Source organism: Nestor notabilis, unplaced genomic scaffold (genome assembly GCF_000696875.1).
Source record: "Nestor notabilis isolate BGI_N333 unplaced genomic scaffold, ASM69687v1 scaffold2739, whole genome shotgun sequence".
NCBI lineage: Eukaryota > Metazoa > Chordata > Aves > Psittaciformes > Psittacidae > Nestor > Nestor notabilis.
In genome coordinates, this window is record NW_009943088.1 from 17,949 (window position 1) to 37,778 (window position 19,830).

General features: G+C 40.2%; 1 protein-coding gene across 2 annotated transcripts in view; it reads left to right on the forward strand.

Moving 5' to 3' along the window:
- GOLIM4 (golgi integral membrane protein 4) overlaps positions 1 to 13,615 on the forward strand; it is a 31,408-nt gene extending 17,793 nt beyond the window's left edge. Inside the window, exons 6-16 of one of the 2 annotated variants that reach the window (XM_010021713.1) lie at positions 797 to 879; positions 1,445 to 1,528; positions 4,435 to 4,602; positions 5,402 to 5,741; positions 6,893 to 7,115; positions 8,505 to 8,584; positions 9,049 to 9,158; positions 10,342 to 10,503; positions 11,047 to 11,115; positions 13,294 to 13,374; positions 13,450 to 13,615. In XM_010021713.1, coding sequence (XP_010020015.1) covers positions 797 to 879; positions 1,445 to 1,528; positions 4,435 to 4,602; positions 5,402 to 5,741; positions 6,893 to 7,115; positions 8,505 to 8,584; positions 9,049 to 9,158; positions 10,342 to 10,503; positions 11,047 to 11,115; positions 13,294 to 13,374; positions 13,450 to 13,605 — 1,556 coding nt within the window. In that variant the 3' untranslated portion in view covers positions 13,606 to 13,615. Of the gene's footprint in view, positions 1 to 796; positions 880 to 1,444; positions 1,529 to 4,434; positions 4,603 to 5,401; positions 5,742 to 6,876; positions 7,116 to 8,504; positions 8,585 to 9,048; positions 9,159 to 10,341; positions 10,504 to 11,046; positions 11,116 to 13,293; positions 13,375 to 13,449 lie in introns of both variants that reach the window. The other variant, XM_010021712.1, reaches the window with a different exon arrangement.
- Positions 13,616 to 19,830: the final 6,215 nt, after the last annotated feature.

The following is a 19,830-nucleotide window of genomic DNA, read 5'->3' on the forward strand; positions in this document are numbered from 1 at the left end:
CATCTTTGCAGTTTGCAGGCCTCTTCAACCCTACACAATTGCATAGAACAAAAGGATAGGGTTCTCCCTGTGAAAGGCCTTCAGCCACTTTCTGCCATGTGTCACTAACAGATGAGTTAGTTTTGAAGCTGTCTGCAGTTTTGTCTGTACAGTATTTTGCAGGCAGAGGCTGTGTTTATTAGTTCTGCCTTGGCACCACACCAGTGAAGTCATACAGCTAGCTAGCTCTTGGACTGAGCTGGATTGCAGCCTAGCAGCTTGGAGTGTGGGGAGAGCTTGCCTTTGTCTGCTTGCAATATTCTACATCAACATAATGTCAGAACTGGGAAGAAAAGCCCCTCTCCCTTGTCCCAGAACGTAAAGCTTTTTAAGTATGCTGGCCATCTGGGCACCCCTTCCAAAAGAATAGTTTAGCCCTGCGACATGAAATTATCATTCACCAGATGTGATGTGGGGGAAGAGAGGAGGTTGGCTTCCTCTCTGCCCTTTAAAGATTCACATTACCATAATGAATTTTGTTGTCAGCAGTCCCCAGCATGAACAGTGATGTGTGATTCCAGTTGTGGACTGGATGCACTAGTATAAAATTTAAACAAATTTTTACGATTTTATGCTTGAAAATGTAAAGCTTTTTATAGGGCTGGGGAGAGATATAACATAAACCATATACATAATCCATTTTTACTATAGCAGTTGTGTGACATTTTATGTAGTTTGTGTTATAGTCTTAATTTTGGTGCTTAGTCTAGTACTATAAATCTGGGTTTTAATTCTGTATGTCATTTCTTTTACACAGAATCCCTATATAACTTACGGGAGGAGAACAGACAGTTGAGAAAAGCTCATCAAGATATTCACACCCAGCTACAAGATGTCAAGGTAGGCTTTGCTTTGAGGAGAACTTTAAAGACCATTAGGAAATCGAGAAGTTTTAACAAGCCAGAAATGGACTATGCTGAATTCTTGTAATTTCTGTTACATGGCAAAAAGGAGGGGAATATGGCTGAACTGGATTTCTTGTCTTTTGCCACTTGCACTTAAGGTATATGCTCACTTAAAGACTAAAAAAAAGGGGAGGGAGGGAGAAGTATTTAGTATAGAAATTGGAAATTTGTTTTTGCAAGTTAAAAATTGTGTTTTGACAAATGAAGTTCGATGAAATTAATGTTTTCCAGTTTTAATTTTTTTTTTTCTTAAATGTCCATCAATAGCTACTCCAGCTTTTAACTTCAGTTATGCAAATCCTGGCCTCCAAATTTTCTCACTTGGTGTGCTTGCTTTCTCTGTTTAATTTTTAATGTTAAATAAATGCTGTCATTCCAACTCAGGATTTTCTTTTCGAAATAAATTTAATTAGCTTCCTAGTTCAAAATCCCCCAGGCTACCTAATTTACCTTTAGAATGAACTTTATGTGAAACGTGTAATGTTCTTCTTTTTGTGTAGCAACAGCATAAGAACTTACTCTCCCAACACAACCAACTTGTAGTGACATTGGAAGACCACAAGAGTGCACTAGCTGCTGCACAGGTCAGAAAGGAAAGCAGCTTCTACAAGCTCTTACCTTCCTAAAACTTCTTTCTCCTAGTTCAGCTGACTGTAATGTTATGCATGTAGCCTTTCGCATGGGGAACCTGCAGCTAGCACCATGCTGCACACTAGAGTTAAAGGGTTGCTCTTAAGAATAAGCTGCAACAAAGCACAGGGCTGTCAGAAAATAAAAACCTGTGTTACAAGCCCAGAGTGCATGTGTTACTGATAAAAAAAAGAAACAAAGAAAAAAGTATCTCTGCTTTCATGAGAGCTGTCGAATACCTTCCTTTCTCTGTCTTCTCTGGTAGAACTTCTGTTAGTTTAACATCCCACACACCAACATTCACATATATCTCTTATAAAGACCTGGATGCTGGTATACTATAAAATCTCTTTTTGTGTAGACTGGAAGGTTTATAAGGCTACATATACATCATGCATATATATACATCAGTGCAGCAGAGGTAGTCTATATATGGAGAAATATAAACTCCAGGGGGAACTCAAAATAGTTTAAAACAAGCAGCAGTATTACCTTTCCTAGATGTCATTTTCCAGTGAACTGTCCATGAAGCACAAGCTTTAGTAGACTATTGCAAGTTCAGTCAGCTGTGCTACTACAAGCTGTGTAGGCCACAGGGAATCTGAAAGTAGGAGTAATGTCGGAGCAGAGGAAGACTTTTGGTGAAAGATTGGAGGGAAGAGTAATGAGGCAGTGTGAAGTTATTTTTATTCCTGCCTAATTTTCTTCATTTAAGTATTTTCATGGTCCACAAAATCATTAGCAGCATTAAAACATTGGCTCTTACACCCCCCACCCCCCATGTTGCTTATGCATGTCAATATGTGTAGATATTCAAAAAATAGGGAAAGGCCAGGAAAGTCCCTCACAGAGTAAATGTATGAAGAATCCTAATTTCCAGTACTAAAATATGCTGGCAGCTAATTTAAAACTCTTTTCCCACTGGCTACGTTAGATACTTGGCATGTATCTGCTAACATCTGAAATTCCACAAGGGCAGCTGCAGGGTCTAATTTAAGGTTCACCAAATCCAAAGGGAAGCTCCATATACTTCTCCTGGCTTTGATTTAGTTCTTTAATTAGAACTCCTGTGTCACACAAAGCCTTCCTATCTGCAATCAGAATGTGGCATTTGGAGTGTGGAGGACCTTTCCTTAAGAAAAGATAGCACATTCTTTCAGAACAGAAGATACTTAGCACAGTTGCATGGTTCCTCCTGTTAAACAATTATAAAAAGTTCAGAAGGGATTATTGCTTAGAAACACAGCTCAGTAAATGACCCCTCTATTTCTAAGTGTATTCTAGACATTAAATATCAGTAGTCAATACTGCACTAATGAATTTGTGACCTGAATCTTTAAGGCATTGTAATCTTTGTACTTTTCCATTGCTCAGACAGCCAGACAGATTCATTATATATTTTTATAAACCCTGTCTTTCTGCCAGTATTAATACCTTTTAAGCTATGGCCTTGAATTGCAATGTTCAGCTTAGTGACTCATGCAGCAGAATGGAGTACCTGAATTCTGATCTGGACGTGCACTGTTTAAATATCCCATCCTTTAGTCTCTCTGCATGGTCAGTGAGTGGGGGAAAAAACCCAATCAGAATAAGTACGTCATATCTTAGTAAGTACGTCTTACGTTAACTAAATATTATTTTTTCCTCTAAAATTTCTTATTGGACTCTCCAGCAGTTAATCAGGAAGCAGAAGTATCCCTCTGGAATAACAAAAGTAATTACTGTGCATTCTGCTTTGCTTTTAGGCCCGTCTGTTTTAATGGATGCCATAGTCTTTTGAAGATGCTTTGAGGTGCGTCTAGCTTTGGAGGTGTTACGCATTGCATCATGTCAATCTGTAGCACTGTGGATATTGTTTTGTATGAGTATTATGCATTGTACATCAATGCATCATGCCCGTCTGCTGTACTATTGATTGCTATGATATCACATAACACACAAAATGACGTACAGAGTCACTGAGTGGAACCTGTAGCCAGGTTTTAACCTGAATTTTTAAAAGGATTATGAAATGCACCTCTGCCTTCAAAATGGGTAGTAAATACACCCACTACCTCCACTGAAACAACAGAGAAACCCACCTTTTGTATATGCAGCTGGTCATCTCAAAAATATTAGTTTACAAGATAAAGTTTTTTGTACATCTGCTGTATAGACAGGGACTGGTGTACCAACCAGCCTGGATTCTTATACTGGACCTTAAAGAATTTTAAGAATACCTTCATCTCATACAAAGTTAAACAGCAAATCAAATGACAACATTTTTCTGTTGCATTTCAGGAAGACTTTAGAAACTTACATTTTTTTTCTCTTCTTTTTCTTTTTTTATTTCTTTTTATCCTTTTCATCAACAGTGTACTATGACTTTCTTTGCCTCAATTCTGTATGTTGGCTGTTGTCTTGTGTAACATCTGTCTAAATGCTAAGGATTTCGCATTTTCATGTATATATACTTACTTTAAGACTACTGTTTCTGAAAGACCTGCACTTCTTTCTATCATAAACGAGAAGTTGTGGTGCTCTCAATTTCCCTCGCTTTAGTCTGCCAGGAGAACTGCATCATCCCCTTTAGATAATTCTGCTGCTTGGCATGAATAAAACAAATTGTTGTCTTTGTCCCGCAGAGATTTTTCTAATACACTTTGTATGCATGTGCACTTTGGCTGAAAAGATCGTGATCGATGTTATCTAGCGTGTGGAAATGACCAATTTTGAAAGCTCCTGTCGCTTCTTCTCCCTAGTATTTGCTCTAATGTGAATATCGAGTCTTTCTACCAGTGTCTTGCCAGCAAATTTACTCCAAGGTGACTATGTTTTATTAAGAAATTAATTTTGACACACTCTAATGTGTTGACTTTAGTCCCAGGTGGAGGAATACAAACAGTTGAAGGACACACTCAACAAAATACCAAGTTTCCGACAGCCTGAGAAGTTAGAACGACCAAATGAGCAACCAGAGGTGCGAGCACCGTCTCCCAGCAGTGACCTCCCAATGCACCGTGAAGATGCGGGTGAAGAGCAGAAGGAGGTATAAAGTACTGACTGGCTACAGACCCTATAGGAACTGGTTCTTATTCAGCAAAATACTAGCTATGTGCTTAACAACTATTAGAAACTTATATTTAATTGTACACATTGTCAGTTCTTGAGTAAAGTAGTAAGGAACAGTTTCATCTGAATGAGTAGTAGGAAAATATATTCATGATGATGTTTTCTCTCATGACTGTAAATGCACTTAAAACTGGTTTATGTAGCTCTTTTAAGTTGCTAAAAATCTTAATTTTTTTGAATGATAAGCAGTCTGTAGGACTTCAGATATGTCGTGTTAGAGAAGAGCTTTAACAGGTTCTGAAGAAATTGACTTTGTGAATTTTGTGACGTTTCAGTGGCACACTTAAAGTCTTATTTAAAATGGGCACACTGTCCACTGTTCAAAAAGATAAACAGCAAAGTTGTGGGTAAAGTCTGAAAGTTACAAAATCAGTTGTGGTTTTGTTTTACAAGAGTTCTTGGCCAGCAGAACCTACAGGAAACAAATACAGAGCTTCCCTTTTAGACACAGAATTGTAAGAAGTTTTGTTCCACTTCAAATAAAAGGAGGTTTGACCTACTTTATGATGCAGTTGTACAACAACTTCCATAGCTGTGCAGAGCTGAGAATAGCATGTGGGAGGAGGGGTAGCTTGTTCCAAAGCACGCATTTGGCTATCCTGAAGACAGGTTCACTACTGCAGGCTAGAATAAAGGCATCCCTATATCGTCCTTGGCTCTCTTGAAAATATGAAATCCCTATTCTATGCACACATAATCTTATGTATGTTTTACAGAATGAGAAGCCACAAGAGAGAGCAGAAATAAATACCCAGGAAAAAGATGACAGAGCGGAGCCTTTTCATCTGCAAAGAAGGCCTAATGAGGGCCAGCATTCCAAAGAACTAAATATTCAGGAGCAACAAGAAGCTGGAGAGGATGATGAGCAACATGTTGATGAAGTTGAAGAGGAACGCAAAAAAGAACTTGAAGAAGAAGAAATGGAGCAGGCAGGTCAGCCTGAGCACTTAGAGGAGGAACAGGATCAGGTTCCAGAAGAGCATGAATGGAAAAAACAGGAACAGAAAGAGGAGGAAACTAACATGTTGGGTGATCATGTTCATTCAGAGGTATGGAGTTCTTGGATTGGACTTGCTGTTTAAATGGAGGCATCTCTTACAGTTGCTGGCCCTGTATTGCAGACACTTATTTCTAGGTAAAATCAGTGTCATATTTACAGAAAGCTTGGGATTCAGACCGCTTCTTGTTTTTTAGATAAAATTGTTATATTTGTAGAGAATTTGGGATTCAAAGCACTTGTATGCATAGGATTCAGGCTCAGCTTCAGCACACATGTACTGCAGAGCTGGCCAAATGGAGCTTAATGAACATTAATTCTGCTGATAAAAAGCAAGAGATGGTAAAAAAAAGAGCAGTCAGATTGAATTCCGTCTCCTCTTTTAAGTTTGAGGCCTGTGGTAGCTGATGGGGAGAAGATAGCTGATGAGAATGAGACTTATCTTCATCACTTTGATAGAGATCTGTCCTGCCTTACTAATTTGATGCATCTCGGCAAATTGCAACGTGTTTCCTTGTCGGATATGCCTACCTTCTCTAAATACATTTCCATCTAAATGTTTGCTGTTGTCTGACAGGAAATTTTAACTGCAAGATGAACATGACTGAAATAGCCAGGGGAAATCAGTGCGCAGCAGTGGCAAGTCTTGCTTTATGCAGCTCTAAATAAAACCAGCATATCCTGGATTTACATCGCAGATGGATCTCCAGTGGAAAATATATTTTACTGATCTCACCTTAGGCTTTGCTAATATTCACGTAGCAGTTACTGCTGACTGTAAAACATGTGCAGTGCCTCACTTAAGGCTCAAAGCAACCCCCACTAAAATTACCAGTTAAATCAATGGAAACGCATTTGGTGTCTTAACTGCCAGCCATCAAATCTTACTGGTAATATGTTGGGGGCGGGGGGGGATTATTATTATTGATGTGTACAAAAAGCCTGGCTGCACCCAGCCAACTATCTCTTCCTCCTTCCCCGTGTCCTCCACAAATACCCCAGTACTTCCAGTTTGTGTTCAAAAAACTAATTAATCTTTAAGCAGTGACAAGAAAACTTAAAATAACTTTGGTGTAGTTTTGCCTAGTGCATGTTGCTTCTGTGTATTTTTTTCCCCTCTCGACGGGCTTCTGCATGCTTGTTTCTGATCACTGAAATTATGATTAATCTATGACTAACACATGTCTTTGACAGGTAACATCAATGAAAGCTGTAACAAATAGACATAAACCAGCTTATGAACAGCAGCTAGAGCAGCAACATCTTGCAGCCCAGAGAGCCGAGGAGGCTAGTCAGCTACGAGAACATCAGGAATCACTGCACCAGCAAAGACTGCGAGGACAGCTCTTATGGCAGCAACAGCTTCAAGAGAGAGAGCTTCAGCTGCAAAAACAGGCAGAACAAGGAGAAAAACTCTACAAAAGCCGGCTAAGGTTAAATTCTTTTACATGAGTTTGTCATGGTCTGTGCTCTAGGTTTTATGGCATCCACCATACCACCTTTGAAAAGAGTATGGTTTAAGGCTATAAGCCTAGACTGCCCAGAAACTAAATTCAGTGAGCCATATCTCATTTCCAAGGGTAAATCTGATTGCTATTTTAAGGTTTTTCCTTCCTGTTTTCTTCCTTCTACTTTGGAAGCTTGTGAAGTCTGGAGTGCATATTGCCCTGCACATCCTTGGGAGAGGTTAGGAGCTTCTGGCATACAATGCCCGTTGTCTTAAAGCTTGCTTTAAATTAGTAATTATTTTCCACTAAGCAGCAGTTATGATCTTGTAGTACTGAGGAGCTCCAGTATCAGATATTCATTTGCCTAAGCTAAAGTTCTGCTTAAATGAGAGATGCTGTTTTTAAGAAATTCAATAAGGACTTTCTGGACATGAGTGACTAATATTATTTGCATTGTAGAGACAGGAGCATGATTTCAGGAGAAACCAACACCCTGTTACTGTCAAAGTTACCGTAATTGCAGTTGTGTTCATTGTATTGTATCTTCTAAATGCCTTTCACCCTCTCTGTTATGCTTCCTTATGTTTCTGCTTATTTTAAAATTGTTAGTGACAATTTTTTGTCTTTTTGAATCTTAAGCTCGTTTTCGTTGCTGAAACACTAAAACATTAACTTCACCTGTGTTCTAAAAGGATTTTGGTATGAGAAAGCCTTTTGTAAATTGATAGTCACAATATTCAGTCCTGCAAGAACAATCACACAAGTAAACCCCTTTCAAGACGAAAGCTAAAACTGCTTATTCATTAAAATAAGCAACTGCATAGTCTGTCTAAGACTCTGTCTGAGAGGGGTCCAGTTCATAGTATTTGTACTTTAATTATGGAATATGCTACCTTAAGAGTTTTAAAAATACAAGGCAGTTCCCATCAGTCTACAGAATTACAGAATAGTTTGGGTTGGAAGAGACTTTCAAAGCTCATCTAGTCCAACCCCCTGCAGTGAGCATGGGCATCTTCAACTAGATCAGGTTGCTCAGAGCCCTGTCCAGCCTGGCCTTGAATGTTTCCAGGGATGGCGCATTTACCACCTCTCTGGGCAACCTGTGCCGGTGTTTTCACCACCTTCATTGTAAAAAAAGTTTCTTCCTTGTATCTGGTCTGAATATCCCCTCTTTTAGTGTAAAACTGTTACCCCTTGTCATAGCACAACAAGCCCTGATAAAAAGTTGTACCCATCTTTCTTATAAGCCTACTTTAAGTACTGAAAGGCCATAGTAAGATCTTCATGGCACCCATTCTGGCAGGAGCTGGGAAAGACAGATTCAGTAGGAAACACACTTTTTGAAACTGATGTAGTGGCATTTAATTTTCCCAGCCAACAGGCTCATTATGATAACGTGGACCAGGATATTGTACAGGGGGAAGAAGAGCAAGGTATTCAGGAAGAGGAAGGAGGTAAGATAAATTTTATATCCCTACTGTGTTCAGAGGTTCCCTGTGTACTGTCTTTCATGCAAGATTTTAATACTCATTTCATATCCAGTTTGGATTCAAGTGAAATATGAATGTGCAATTTAAAACCAGTAGCTCAGATGACACTGACTGAGCTGAGTGAACTACAGGAATTACTAAAGATCATATCCACATTCCTGAAAGGAAAAGTGTCCTGTTGATTGGGCTTTGTGGTTACATTCCTGGCTCTGCCTATGACTTTGTTTGATCCCTCCAAAGTATATAATCTTTTAGTGTCAGTTTCCTACTAGCAGTAAAACAATTCTATTAGCATTACATGTTTAGGTAAACTTTCTAGGTAAAAGCTACATACTTCTAAAAGCGTGTGGAAGTTGTTGTATAGGAGACTTTTAGAATGGCTAACCAGAAACTGCAGTAATACAATAATAACATAAAAAATTTGTCAGCTTATGAACGTGACAACCAGCACCAGGATGAAGGTGAAGATGATCAAAATAATGCAAATGAACAGCAAGAACCAGAACATCAAGTAGAAAATCAGCAGGCTGATCGATCAGTGAGTATGAATTAAGATGCTATGGATTGCAGTTGTTACTGGAGTGAAAACCCAGTAGTCTCATCTAACATAATTGCGTTACAGAAATAAGATGAACCAGACATCAGGTAGGAAGACAAGTTTGACAGCTTAAAACTACATCTAAGATCTATTTAAAGGTGTTCTTACTGATTTGGGCAGAAATTAAAAAAAAAAAAAAGCTTCCTTGTTCGAAGCAAGTTGCTTTTTTTGTCCACATGCCTTTGATCTGTGCTTTACGTGGAATAAAGGATTTGGACTTAGCTGGGACTTGTACAGTTAAACTTAACAGGAGTGGTCAGTCAGAGTGGTGGTGGTATTTTTCATGCTATCATTAGCTGCCAGGGTAAGAGCCAACTCAGTAGCCACTGAAACCAGCTGGAATCAGTACAGAAGTGTGAGATCTTGCAAGAGGACATACCTCAGCACTGGACACAGCTGTCAAACCAACTGCACAGAGATCTGGATGCAGAAGATTGCAGTCCTCTGCCACCCCCTAAGTTCCACCTTACTTGGTGGTATGGAACATGAAGCATATCATCTTTATTCCCCCTGCTCCTCAGCAAATTAAATTGTATAGTATTTCTAAGGCATCTTTTACTTGTCAGCTATGAAGATATCAGAACTACTTTTACTGAATGGTAAGCAGAAAGAAAATGCGTGTTTTCTGAAGGGCAACATATGATGAAAAGTGACTGTTGCTTTCTCTTGTTTTATTATAGACATAGACAAGGTCAATATTGCAGGGCAGGCTGGTACTGAAAGATCACATCAGCTTTTTTGAGCCATGAATATTTTAACTCTTATCTTTTTTCATCTGCTGTTATCGGGCATTGTCAGTTGTCAGATAGTCAGTAAACCAAAGTAGTTTAACAGCCTCTGTGAAATAAGTCATCAGGTTCAATCTGGGTTTTAGCAGACATATACCCATGCTGCAGTTCTGTCTGTGTTCCATGCCGAGATCCCTTTCTTTTCAGGAACTGACACTTCTGCATTGGCTAGGGCTTCATCTAGTGACCCCTGATGCCTGTAAAAAGATTCCGGGTAGTTCCAGTGGTCATGGAGTTGGCTCTAACATAGCTCATGCTACAGTAGCTTTTACGTGAAATGGAATTTGACTGTGGGGTAAAAATACATATTTAATATTCATCTCTGAAAATTACAGAAGACAGCCATGGAAGATGTGAATCCTGCTGATGACCCCAACAATCAGGGAGAAGATGAATTTGAGGAAGCTGAGCAAGAGAGAGAAGAAAATGTACCAAATGAAAAGCACAAGCAAACCAGTCAGAAACAAGGACACCCAGGAATGGAAGAGCACCTGGTGGTCAGTAAAGGGAAAGGACCCCTGTATTTACCTTCATACAAGCCCCTGTGAGAACACTCATTCCTACAGTTGTCATGTTTTTGCAGAAATCCCTTGTACACTACTTCCATGCCATCACACTCCGTCAACTGTGAGCAGTGATGCCACTTTCCTTCTATAGCCATTCCAATGAACGCTGTTCATTTAAACTGTGTTTTAATGTAAACTCCTTTAGGCAGAGATAATCTGTATTTTTATGGCATTAGTCTTTAGTCGTGTGAATGTTTCATTGTCTTCCTGCTTAGCATGGAAAGTCTTGCTTTATTCTGTGAAGTGATTTCCATTATAATCATTCTTCTATCTACTTTTTAATTTAGGGCAGTTCTAAATCATGTAGCTGGGCTATCATTAACGCTAATGAATGCACTATAACTTCTTATGCTATTATAGTTACTTTAGCTTTACATAAAGTTTTAGTTCCAGAACAAGAAGCTGTAACCTTCAGTCTTCTGAAAGTTAATAGGCATGCACAGAGAACTCAATCTTTATCTGATCTTTCTGCAGATGGCAGGAAATCCTGACCAGCAGGAAGATAATGTGGATGAACAATACCAGGAGGAGGGAGAAGAGGAGGTAAGAAAACAGACATAGGATATATATGGATTCAGGTCAGAGCACATCTCCATTAACATTCAATACTGATAGCTTTTATAACTACAAGATGAATCCAAATCAGTTTGTCTGATTAAGAAACCTGGAAGTCCTTGTCGTTATTCTGCTGACCACTTCTGGACACTTTTAGTGTTATTCATGCTTATATGCTACTATCTATTAGTCTTCCATGCAACACGGTATTAATTGTGCAATAATTATAAAGATTAAGCCATTCACAGCGCAAGGTGAAATTCCTGAAAACCTCAAGCTCTCTCTGAAGGTCACTGAAAACCTCATTAAATTTGCATCTCTAGTCACACACTGCTGTTCTAGGGAAACTACTTCCTTGGCCAGTTACTCCTTACTTCTGGCTTTGATTTATCTGTGCTCCTCCCAAGCAATCCAAGTTATGTAAGCCCCCACTGTTCCTGGAGTGTGTAGGGAGGCTGTCAGCACTGTTGCTTCGAACTGGAGGAGGAAAGGCAGGGACTTCTTCCTTGGTATGTTGAATAGCATGCTTGTTATGCATGCAGTAGCATAAGACACCCTGCAGTGCTTCAGTACATACTTAATTGCTATTTTCTACTTCATACATAATGATTTACAAAAAGCAATAGCATTGGCTACTCATTACTCCCTTACGGGGAACGCTTTGTCTAGATTAGCTGGTATACGCAATTACAATGCACCAGTTCAAAATACAGTTACTTAAAAAAACACAAATACTTAAATTGAACCAGGTCATTAGTAACTGCAAGTAGTTGGCCGTTGGCAAATACTCTTTGGCTTATGGGAAGTAATTTAATACATGCTTCATAAAGGACTATGAACAGTGTGCTTACTGGAAATATTAAAGATTGAACAGTGATTGAATGAGCTATCAAGACACAGAGTTAAAGTGCTGTTAGTTGACTCAAATACTATACCTGGCTGTTGTTCAGATCCTTCCTGTGTATCCCTCAAAGTGGTCTGGGTTTAATGCACTTTTGCTGGCAACAGTACCAGACCCCAAGGAACTTGTGCACAGGCAGCTCTGCCTCCTGTTGGACACAACTGCTAAATATCCTAGAATGGTTTGGGTTGAAAGGGACCTTAAAGCTCATCCAGTTCCAACCCCTCTGCTGTGGGCAGGGACACCTTCCACTAGATCAGGTTGCTCAAAGCCCTGCCCAGCCTGGGCTTGAACACTGTCAGGTATGAGGCAGCCACAGCTTCTCTGGGCAACCTGTGCCAGTGCCTCAGCACCCTCACAGGAAAGACTGAATCTTCCTTATAGCTAATCTAAATCTCCCCTCTTTCAGCTTAAAGCCATTACCCCTTGTCCTGTCACTACCCTACTACTGCTGTTGCTGAGGAGGCTGTTGCTGCTGCTGTTCAGGAGAATGCGACTGCAGCTGCTAGAGGGAGGGAGCCTTTTGGAAAGCAGCAGTCTTGTTCTCACTCTTTGTGGCAGCGGGAGATGGCAGCACTGAGGGGCTAATGCTTCCCAGGCAGAGGAAGCTGGGTAGACTTACAGAAACATTTTACCCAGCTTGCAGGCCACCATTTGGAGCAGATACACAGAACCGCATTCTCCAAAAGTAAAGCAAGTTCACTTAGAAAAGCACACCTCTCTCAAATTTACACCTAACTATAAAAGGGGGACGGGAGTGAGGGAGAGTGCTGACATAAGTGATAGATCTAGACGTGAACATCTGGGAAACAGACTGGGTGTGGCCTGCTCTCTCCAAGGAGAAGGTTGGGAGAGATTATTCCTCACTCCCAATCTCCCCTTGCTCTGTTGTGTTTTTCTGGGAGCCATTGACAGAAGGATCGTTCAACTGCTGGGACACAGACAAAGTTACCATGAAATACCGACATTGCATATCAGAACTGAAATAGTTGTAGATATCCACCAAAGTGTTGGACTTTGCTGTGTCATGACACTCTTACTATGACGGACAAAGAGAAAATAATACACATGTAAAGATAAAACATTGAATGGAAATCTAAATGTGGTTTAGTTTTTTTTCCTTCTTTAACCTCTCCATGTCCTCTCCTCCCTTTCTTTTGAATCTTCATTCTCTAAAAGTGTTGCTGTGAAGACAAGTACATTTATGCCACAGGCTACTTTTTTAAAGGAAATTAAAATATACAGAATATTCCTGTGCTTTGTAGATTCAGGAAGATTTGACTGAAGAGAAGAAACGAGAACTGGAACGCAATGCCGAAGAGCCATATGGCGAAAACGATGAAAATGTAAGTACTGTGTAAACCCCCAAACTCTGTGACATGATTAAACACTTACCATTAACTGTTCCTGCCCCCAATCAGGTGGATGAAAAGAATAACAGACGGGCAGACCAAGAGCAAGAAATCCAAGAAGAGAACAATCGGAAAGAAGTTCATGAAGAAAATTATGAGGAGGAGGAAGAGGAGGAAGAAGGCAGAGCTGTTGCAGCAAAAACTCATAGACGAGGGGAGATGTAGTCTCTCTTTTTTCAGCATTCAAATTCCTGGTTTTGTTGTTTTGGTTTTTAAAACCCAACAACTTTTTTAGGATATTTAATTTCAAAAAAAAATTTGTTTTACACTTTTTACTTTTCTATTAGATGCTCTCATACGTTTATATGAATATGGTATTTTGATACTCTAGATTAGGATTTCTTTTCTATTAAAGCTGTACATAAACAGACATCATATATGTTTAATTTTTGTAATTCTGGGCATGTTTTATAAAGGCCATTTTGGAATACACTTTCACCTTGTCCAAGCCTGACTGAGACATTTGGTCTCATTTCAGACACATTCAACACCTGCAGGAATATCTCTAGTGCCTACACCCCGTTGCCATTAGTCACTCCAGCTCTCCCTGTCTTCCATGACAGCTTGTGTGACTAATGGCTGGGGCCCCCCCACCAAGGCACAATCTGCGGTGCTTGTAGAGGCCCAGGGGTACTTCCATTCATGAGAATGTCACGAGATTCTTCAAATCCTTGAAGATAAGCACATGCCTAGCTAATTCAGGACCAGGCCTTTTATAGGTGCAGAACACTTACAAAATATGCAAGTTCTACAAGCCTTCAAAATACAGCCAGGTTAACAGCTGTTAATTTTGGCAGCTGTTAATCTGCGGTGCTTGTAGAGGCCCAGGGGTACTTCCATTCATGAGAATGTCACGAGATTCTTCAAATCCTTGAAGATAAGCACATGCCTAGCTAATTCAGGACCAGGCCTTTTATAGGTGCAGAACACTTACAAAATATGCAAGTTCTACAAGCCTTCAAAATACAGCCAGGTTAACAGCTGTTAATTTTGGCAGCTGTTTATATACAGTTAAATCATGCATTTGTTTTAATGAGCATACCTAGGTACTGCAATTACATGCACTACATAGCAGATAATGCAAGTGGTGGTGTGCTGAGATGTGAACTAGAAACCAATTTAGACTTGAAGAGCTGTTACGCCAAATCAAAACACTACAGCTGTCACATGAATGAAGATTTACAGAAGGAACATTTTTGTTCTCCTAGTTAATGTATTAAAATATTTGACCAGAGAAATATAATTGCATCGCCTCAGTGACATGCCTTCTAGAGACTGGAGAGAAGGTTAAGGTGTATTGACCAAATTGCTGTGATTGGTGCAAGATGTTGAACTAAGGCCTTTACCTCCTTTTACTTATTTATTATAAGTCTATGCTGGAGGGATTTTCTGCATCCCCAAGTGTGAAAATCAGCAGAGGGACAAATCCCACAGCATCTTTTTGACCAGTGAACATCTCTAGCACCGCATGCCAAAATGTAGGGGGTGGGGGGAAATGACACAAAACCTGTGCCTTGGTAAGCTACTATGAATATAATCACAGTGCACAAGTAGATTCAATGTTTGTATTGGTACAAACCCCTGTTCTTTAATATATGTTAAAAGGAGATTAGGAATCTGGATCTCCCAGGCTCTGCCCCATTGCTGAAAAAGGCACATGGTAGCTTCCCATCAAAGTGTGTGATAATATGTAAAAGAAGAGGGTTTAGGATTTCCCCGTTCTTAATAATGATGCGTAGCAATGGTTTTAGTTTAACTTCTAATGTGAATGTAATTTAATTCATTTTTCTACTAACTCAGTTATGTTTTATAGTTGGTTTCCATTCTTTGCAATTTTCCTAAGCGTCCCAGACACAGTGCTTACATTTCATGGGAAGATTTTTGTCAGCAAGTATTTTGGGGTTTTAAGCTACCATAAGTCAGATATACCTTATGTATAAAAAAAGTTTACATGATACTGTAAAATGTATAATATGTACATAATCTTCAGAATACAATTATTTTGGTAAATTGGCCTGTATTTTTAATGTCACGGTTGCAGTATTTAATTATTTGAGGCATAATAAAACTTGACTGCAGTCAATAAACTAGAATGTAGTTACTGATCTTTCACGCGTATGATTGTTTGATTTATTTTTTTAACAAAGTCCAGCTGAGAAAGGGGAGGAAGCTTGGAGCCACAATGGCATTTTTGGCAAGGGGGAGCAGGGTTGGGATCAACACTAGTGGCAGCTTTCGCCTTCTGTAGTCATTGCAATTGAAATCCTGCTTCAGCTAGAGCAGTAAAGTTTTTTGCATCAATCAGATCTGTGAGAAAGGAAGAGGGAAGTATGGAGGGAGGAGAGCCCAAGCCCACTTCCACATGTTTTTTCCCCCCTAACAGGACCAATTGTGCTCCCTTCTGCTTGCTCCATGGTGTGGGAAGCCATGCATGCTGCCCATGTAGGGCTTACTGGTGGCAGGGAGAGAGCTCTTCCTCCTTGGCAGAGGGAAGAGACAACCACTGAAGGCTTGGGCATATGCCACGGTACTGCCTTGTCACAGTATCTTGCACTTGGAGTGAGCTGTACACTGCAAGCACTAACATTAGTGGGTTCAGTAGTGCCTGTGCTATTGTGGGGAACACAGACTGCCTTCTACCACATTTACAGTGCAGAAAAAGCCACTTCCAAAGTCACCTACAGGGACAAAGTTATGCACCAGCACAGCATCCTCACACCAAAATAAGCTCCTCCTTTTCTGCAATTGTTTCAGCAATTCACTGGCTGACAGTGCCAGTGAGGTGCTCGTGTGTCCTGCCCAATATCCCTGGGCACACAGCATGTTTATTAATCAGTTTTGATTATGTCCTTTTGTTTACTGTCAGGCTGCAGGGCTTTGCTTGGATAACTTGCAGCTCCAGCAAGTGTCCAGAGAGACAAACTGCTGCCCAAACAAGGAGATGCAGAGTAAGGCTTCTATTGTGTATTGTATGAGCCAGTATTCACAGCAGATGCTGTATTTGCTACAGCAAGCATAACAAGTTCATGTCTAATGTCATTAGGCCAAGAAAGTCCTAACAAAACCCTGTTCTGTCCTTACCCAAGGGCTTGTTCACTTCAGACAAGAGTGAGTTCACTGAAGATCAGCTTTCTGAGTAAGGCTTCAGGTGTGGTTGACAACAACCTTGTGTAATCTTAGTAATATGCCTCAGCGACCACTCAAGCAACAGCTAAATCTACTAAAATCTACTAAACGCCAGTGGACTAAGTTAAGACTGGCTCTAACCCAAGCTGAAAAGGGAGTTAGATAGCTGTGCTTTAAAGTGAACATTAGGAAAATGGCTACGATTACAAATGAACAGAGAGATACACTTGTCATTGAAGTACAAACTAGTTTCTGACAAATTTTAGCCTTTTGCCGCAGGTTTTAATGGCAAAAGAGCCGCAATGCAGTCATTGATAAAAATGACCTTCACTCAGCTTCTCAAGGTTGAGCATGTAAAATGTGTTTACTCTGTCTGTGCACAGAACTTCTTATTCTGCTGTATGCAGGAAAAAAATCTATATTGTTACAGCTAAAAGCAGGGTGAAGGGAATGAGAAACCCAAAGCTGCATATCCAGAGCAAGATAAAAAGTTGCCTTCAGTACGCTTGACACATCATCAGCCTTCAAACAGGTTTCCTTTCCCTTCCATAGCTCTTGGAATAGTTCTTTGCTGGTTCAAATGCAAAATTATTCATAATTTCATAGACTTACAGAATGGTTTGGGTTGGAAGGGACCTTAAAGCTCGTATTTTTCCAACCCCACTGCCACAGGCAGGAACACCTTCCACTAGACCAGGTTGCTCAAAGCCCCGCCCAGCCTGGGCTTGAACACTGCCAGGGATGGGGCAGCCACAGCTTCTCTGGGTGACCTGTGCCAGCGCCTCACCACCCTCACAGTAAAGAACTTCTTCCTCATATCTAATCTAAATCTACCTTCTGTTAGTTTAAAACTATTCTCTCTTGTCCTATCACTACATGCCCTTGTATCTTCTTATCACCATCACTTCTAAAGCGTCGTGATGGCCAATTTGGGGGAAGACACAAGCCAAAGAGACAGGTAATACAACAGTCAACGGCTAATCTGAACCATGTTCACCACTACCTCCCAGCCATAATCCTGGCCAAGGTCTGACTCAAGCCACTTTTCTGTAGATGGGATGCACACATGACTAGGAGTCGGTCATCTTACTGCATAAACAGTGGAGAGCCCCCAGGGCCTCTGGAGGCTTTGCATGCAAAATCTCCCCTTGAGCAGGGTTTTGTCACTAATAAGTTCACACAGTTTCTCCCCTGAGAGATTCTCCCAAATATTACATTTGTCCAGGAGGTGCAATTACAGCTTTAAGTATGAATTGAAGTAGATTAAAAAGGTGAGCTTTAATGCAAGGTTAAACTTCACAGGGAATTTTATTCATTGCCTTATGTAAAGGGAACAAAAGAGTCCTAGATGGCATTTTGGAAAAGGCAGCATCCTTAATCAATGAGTGAACGATATTGTTAGCTGTTCATCAGAATGAAATAGCCAAAATTGTGTAAAAATGAGATTATGAAATTAATTCATAGACTATTTGGGATCCATTATTCCACTGGTATCAAAGAGAACTGCAAGACCTGCAGTTTCTCCCTGACCGGTAGAAAAACAATTTTTCTTGGCAGGAACTGCAAAGTACCTTTCTAAAGTAGTAATTGTGGCAAATAACCCAGGTCAGCTGGTGCAAGATAGTCCTGATTGTAGAAGCCCTGAGCTGTTTGTGTACAGGAGATATTGCAAGTTGAATGTAAACAGCCCTCTCACAACACAGGGAGCCAATGTTCTCGTCATTTATTGTGATAGGCGAGAAATGCAATGGCTCCTATTAAGCTGAGGTGGTTTATAACACTAAACAGTGTCCTCACACACAAACAAATCCTACCTGGCTTTGGCTTTATTAGTAATTTCATACTGTACTGCCAAAAATTAAAATCAGTATCTGGGAAGACATAGAAGGGATCAGAGTATTCATTTAAAAGTTGGAGCAGAGCACAAATGGGAGGTGGAATATTGCCAGACACCTTGGTACACCTCAGAATGATCTATTAAAAGCAATAGTGGTGCCAACAAAACCAGCTGTATTTAAGTCAGGGCCTGTGCCAGGAAAATTATATTAAAGAAAGATTAAAGGAGTTTTGTATTTCACCACAGGAAAAACCAACAGGTATTAGAAATGAACACATGCAAATGCCCACCACAGCAGCTACACCTCTGACAGCTTAAGAGTGACCTCATGGCAAGTACTGGACATCACAGATGTTTTATCAGCCACAAAGGACAAGCTTAAATCAGCACCAGCCATCGTGCTGGAGCACTGCTGGGAACCAGGGAGTATGAAAGCGACTGGAGGAGGTGGGCAGAAGTGGAATAACTGGAGACATAGCCAGGGTTACTGTGCCAGAAAAGGCATAGGGAGAAAGGATATAAAACCACTTGGCAACAGATTACATTTGCTCTCAGCTCTGCGGAGCAATTTGTGTCACCTTGAAATTCTACAGGTGTGTAAAAAAGAATAGGCAGGTATACAAAAATATGTATTACATTCAGAAATAGTTTGTGGCGAATTATATCTACCTGAACCTTGGGCAAAAACCCTCTGTAGATGATCTCAGTTCCGAGTTTCCAGCTACTGCCTTTCTCCCACAAGCCGAGTTAGATCTTTGTCGATACCTACATCCTACTGGCCTCTTTCACTGAAAAGCAGCAATGTTATTTGGCACAGAAGAGACGACTGCACTCCCTTACACTCCTTGGGCTTCCAAGTGCTCTAGAAGACATGGAAATGGTTCCACTCCTTGTTTTACTGCTATGCCATATGGCCATGTTATCAGATCAATTTGCTTGTAAAATTGGGGGATGTGGTACGGTAATGAAAAATGTTGAGGTGTTTCCAATCACAAGATCAATATTTTGATGGGGTTTAAAATAAATTTGTTGAAAATAATGCTGTAATTGAAGTTTTATGATTCACAGCAATAAATGTGCAAAGCCACAAACCAGAGAGACATTGGGATTTATTCTGGAGAAAGGTTATTTAAAATTAGAATATTGGACAACCTGATTCCCTTCTGCAGTTTCAAAGTAACAGAAGAGTTATTTAGAAAGCAGTTTCACATTGCTGGTTTTGTACAGAAGTTCATAAACCCAACCAGGAAACACATCCAGCTCTGCTAGCCCAGAAACCAAAAAACCAAAGAGATCATGCGGGCTATTTGATGTTTCTGGTACAAAACAAGGTGTCTAAGTGCAAGTATGAGGAAAGAATGTGTCATAGCTTCTAGCCTTGCTTCGATTTTCCCTATTGATTTTGACTGTAATGTAATTAGCAGTTC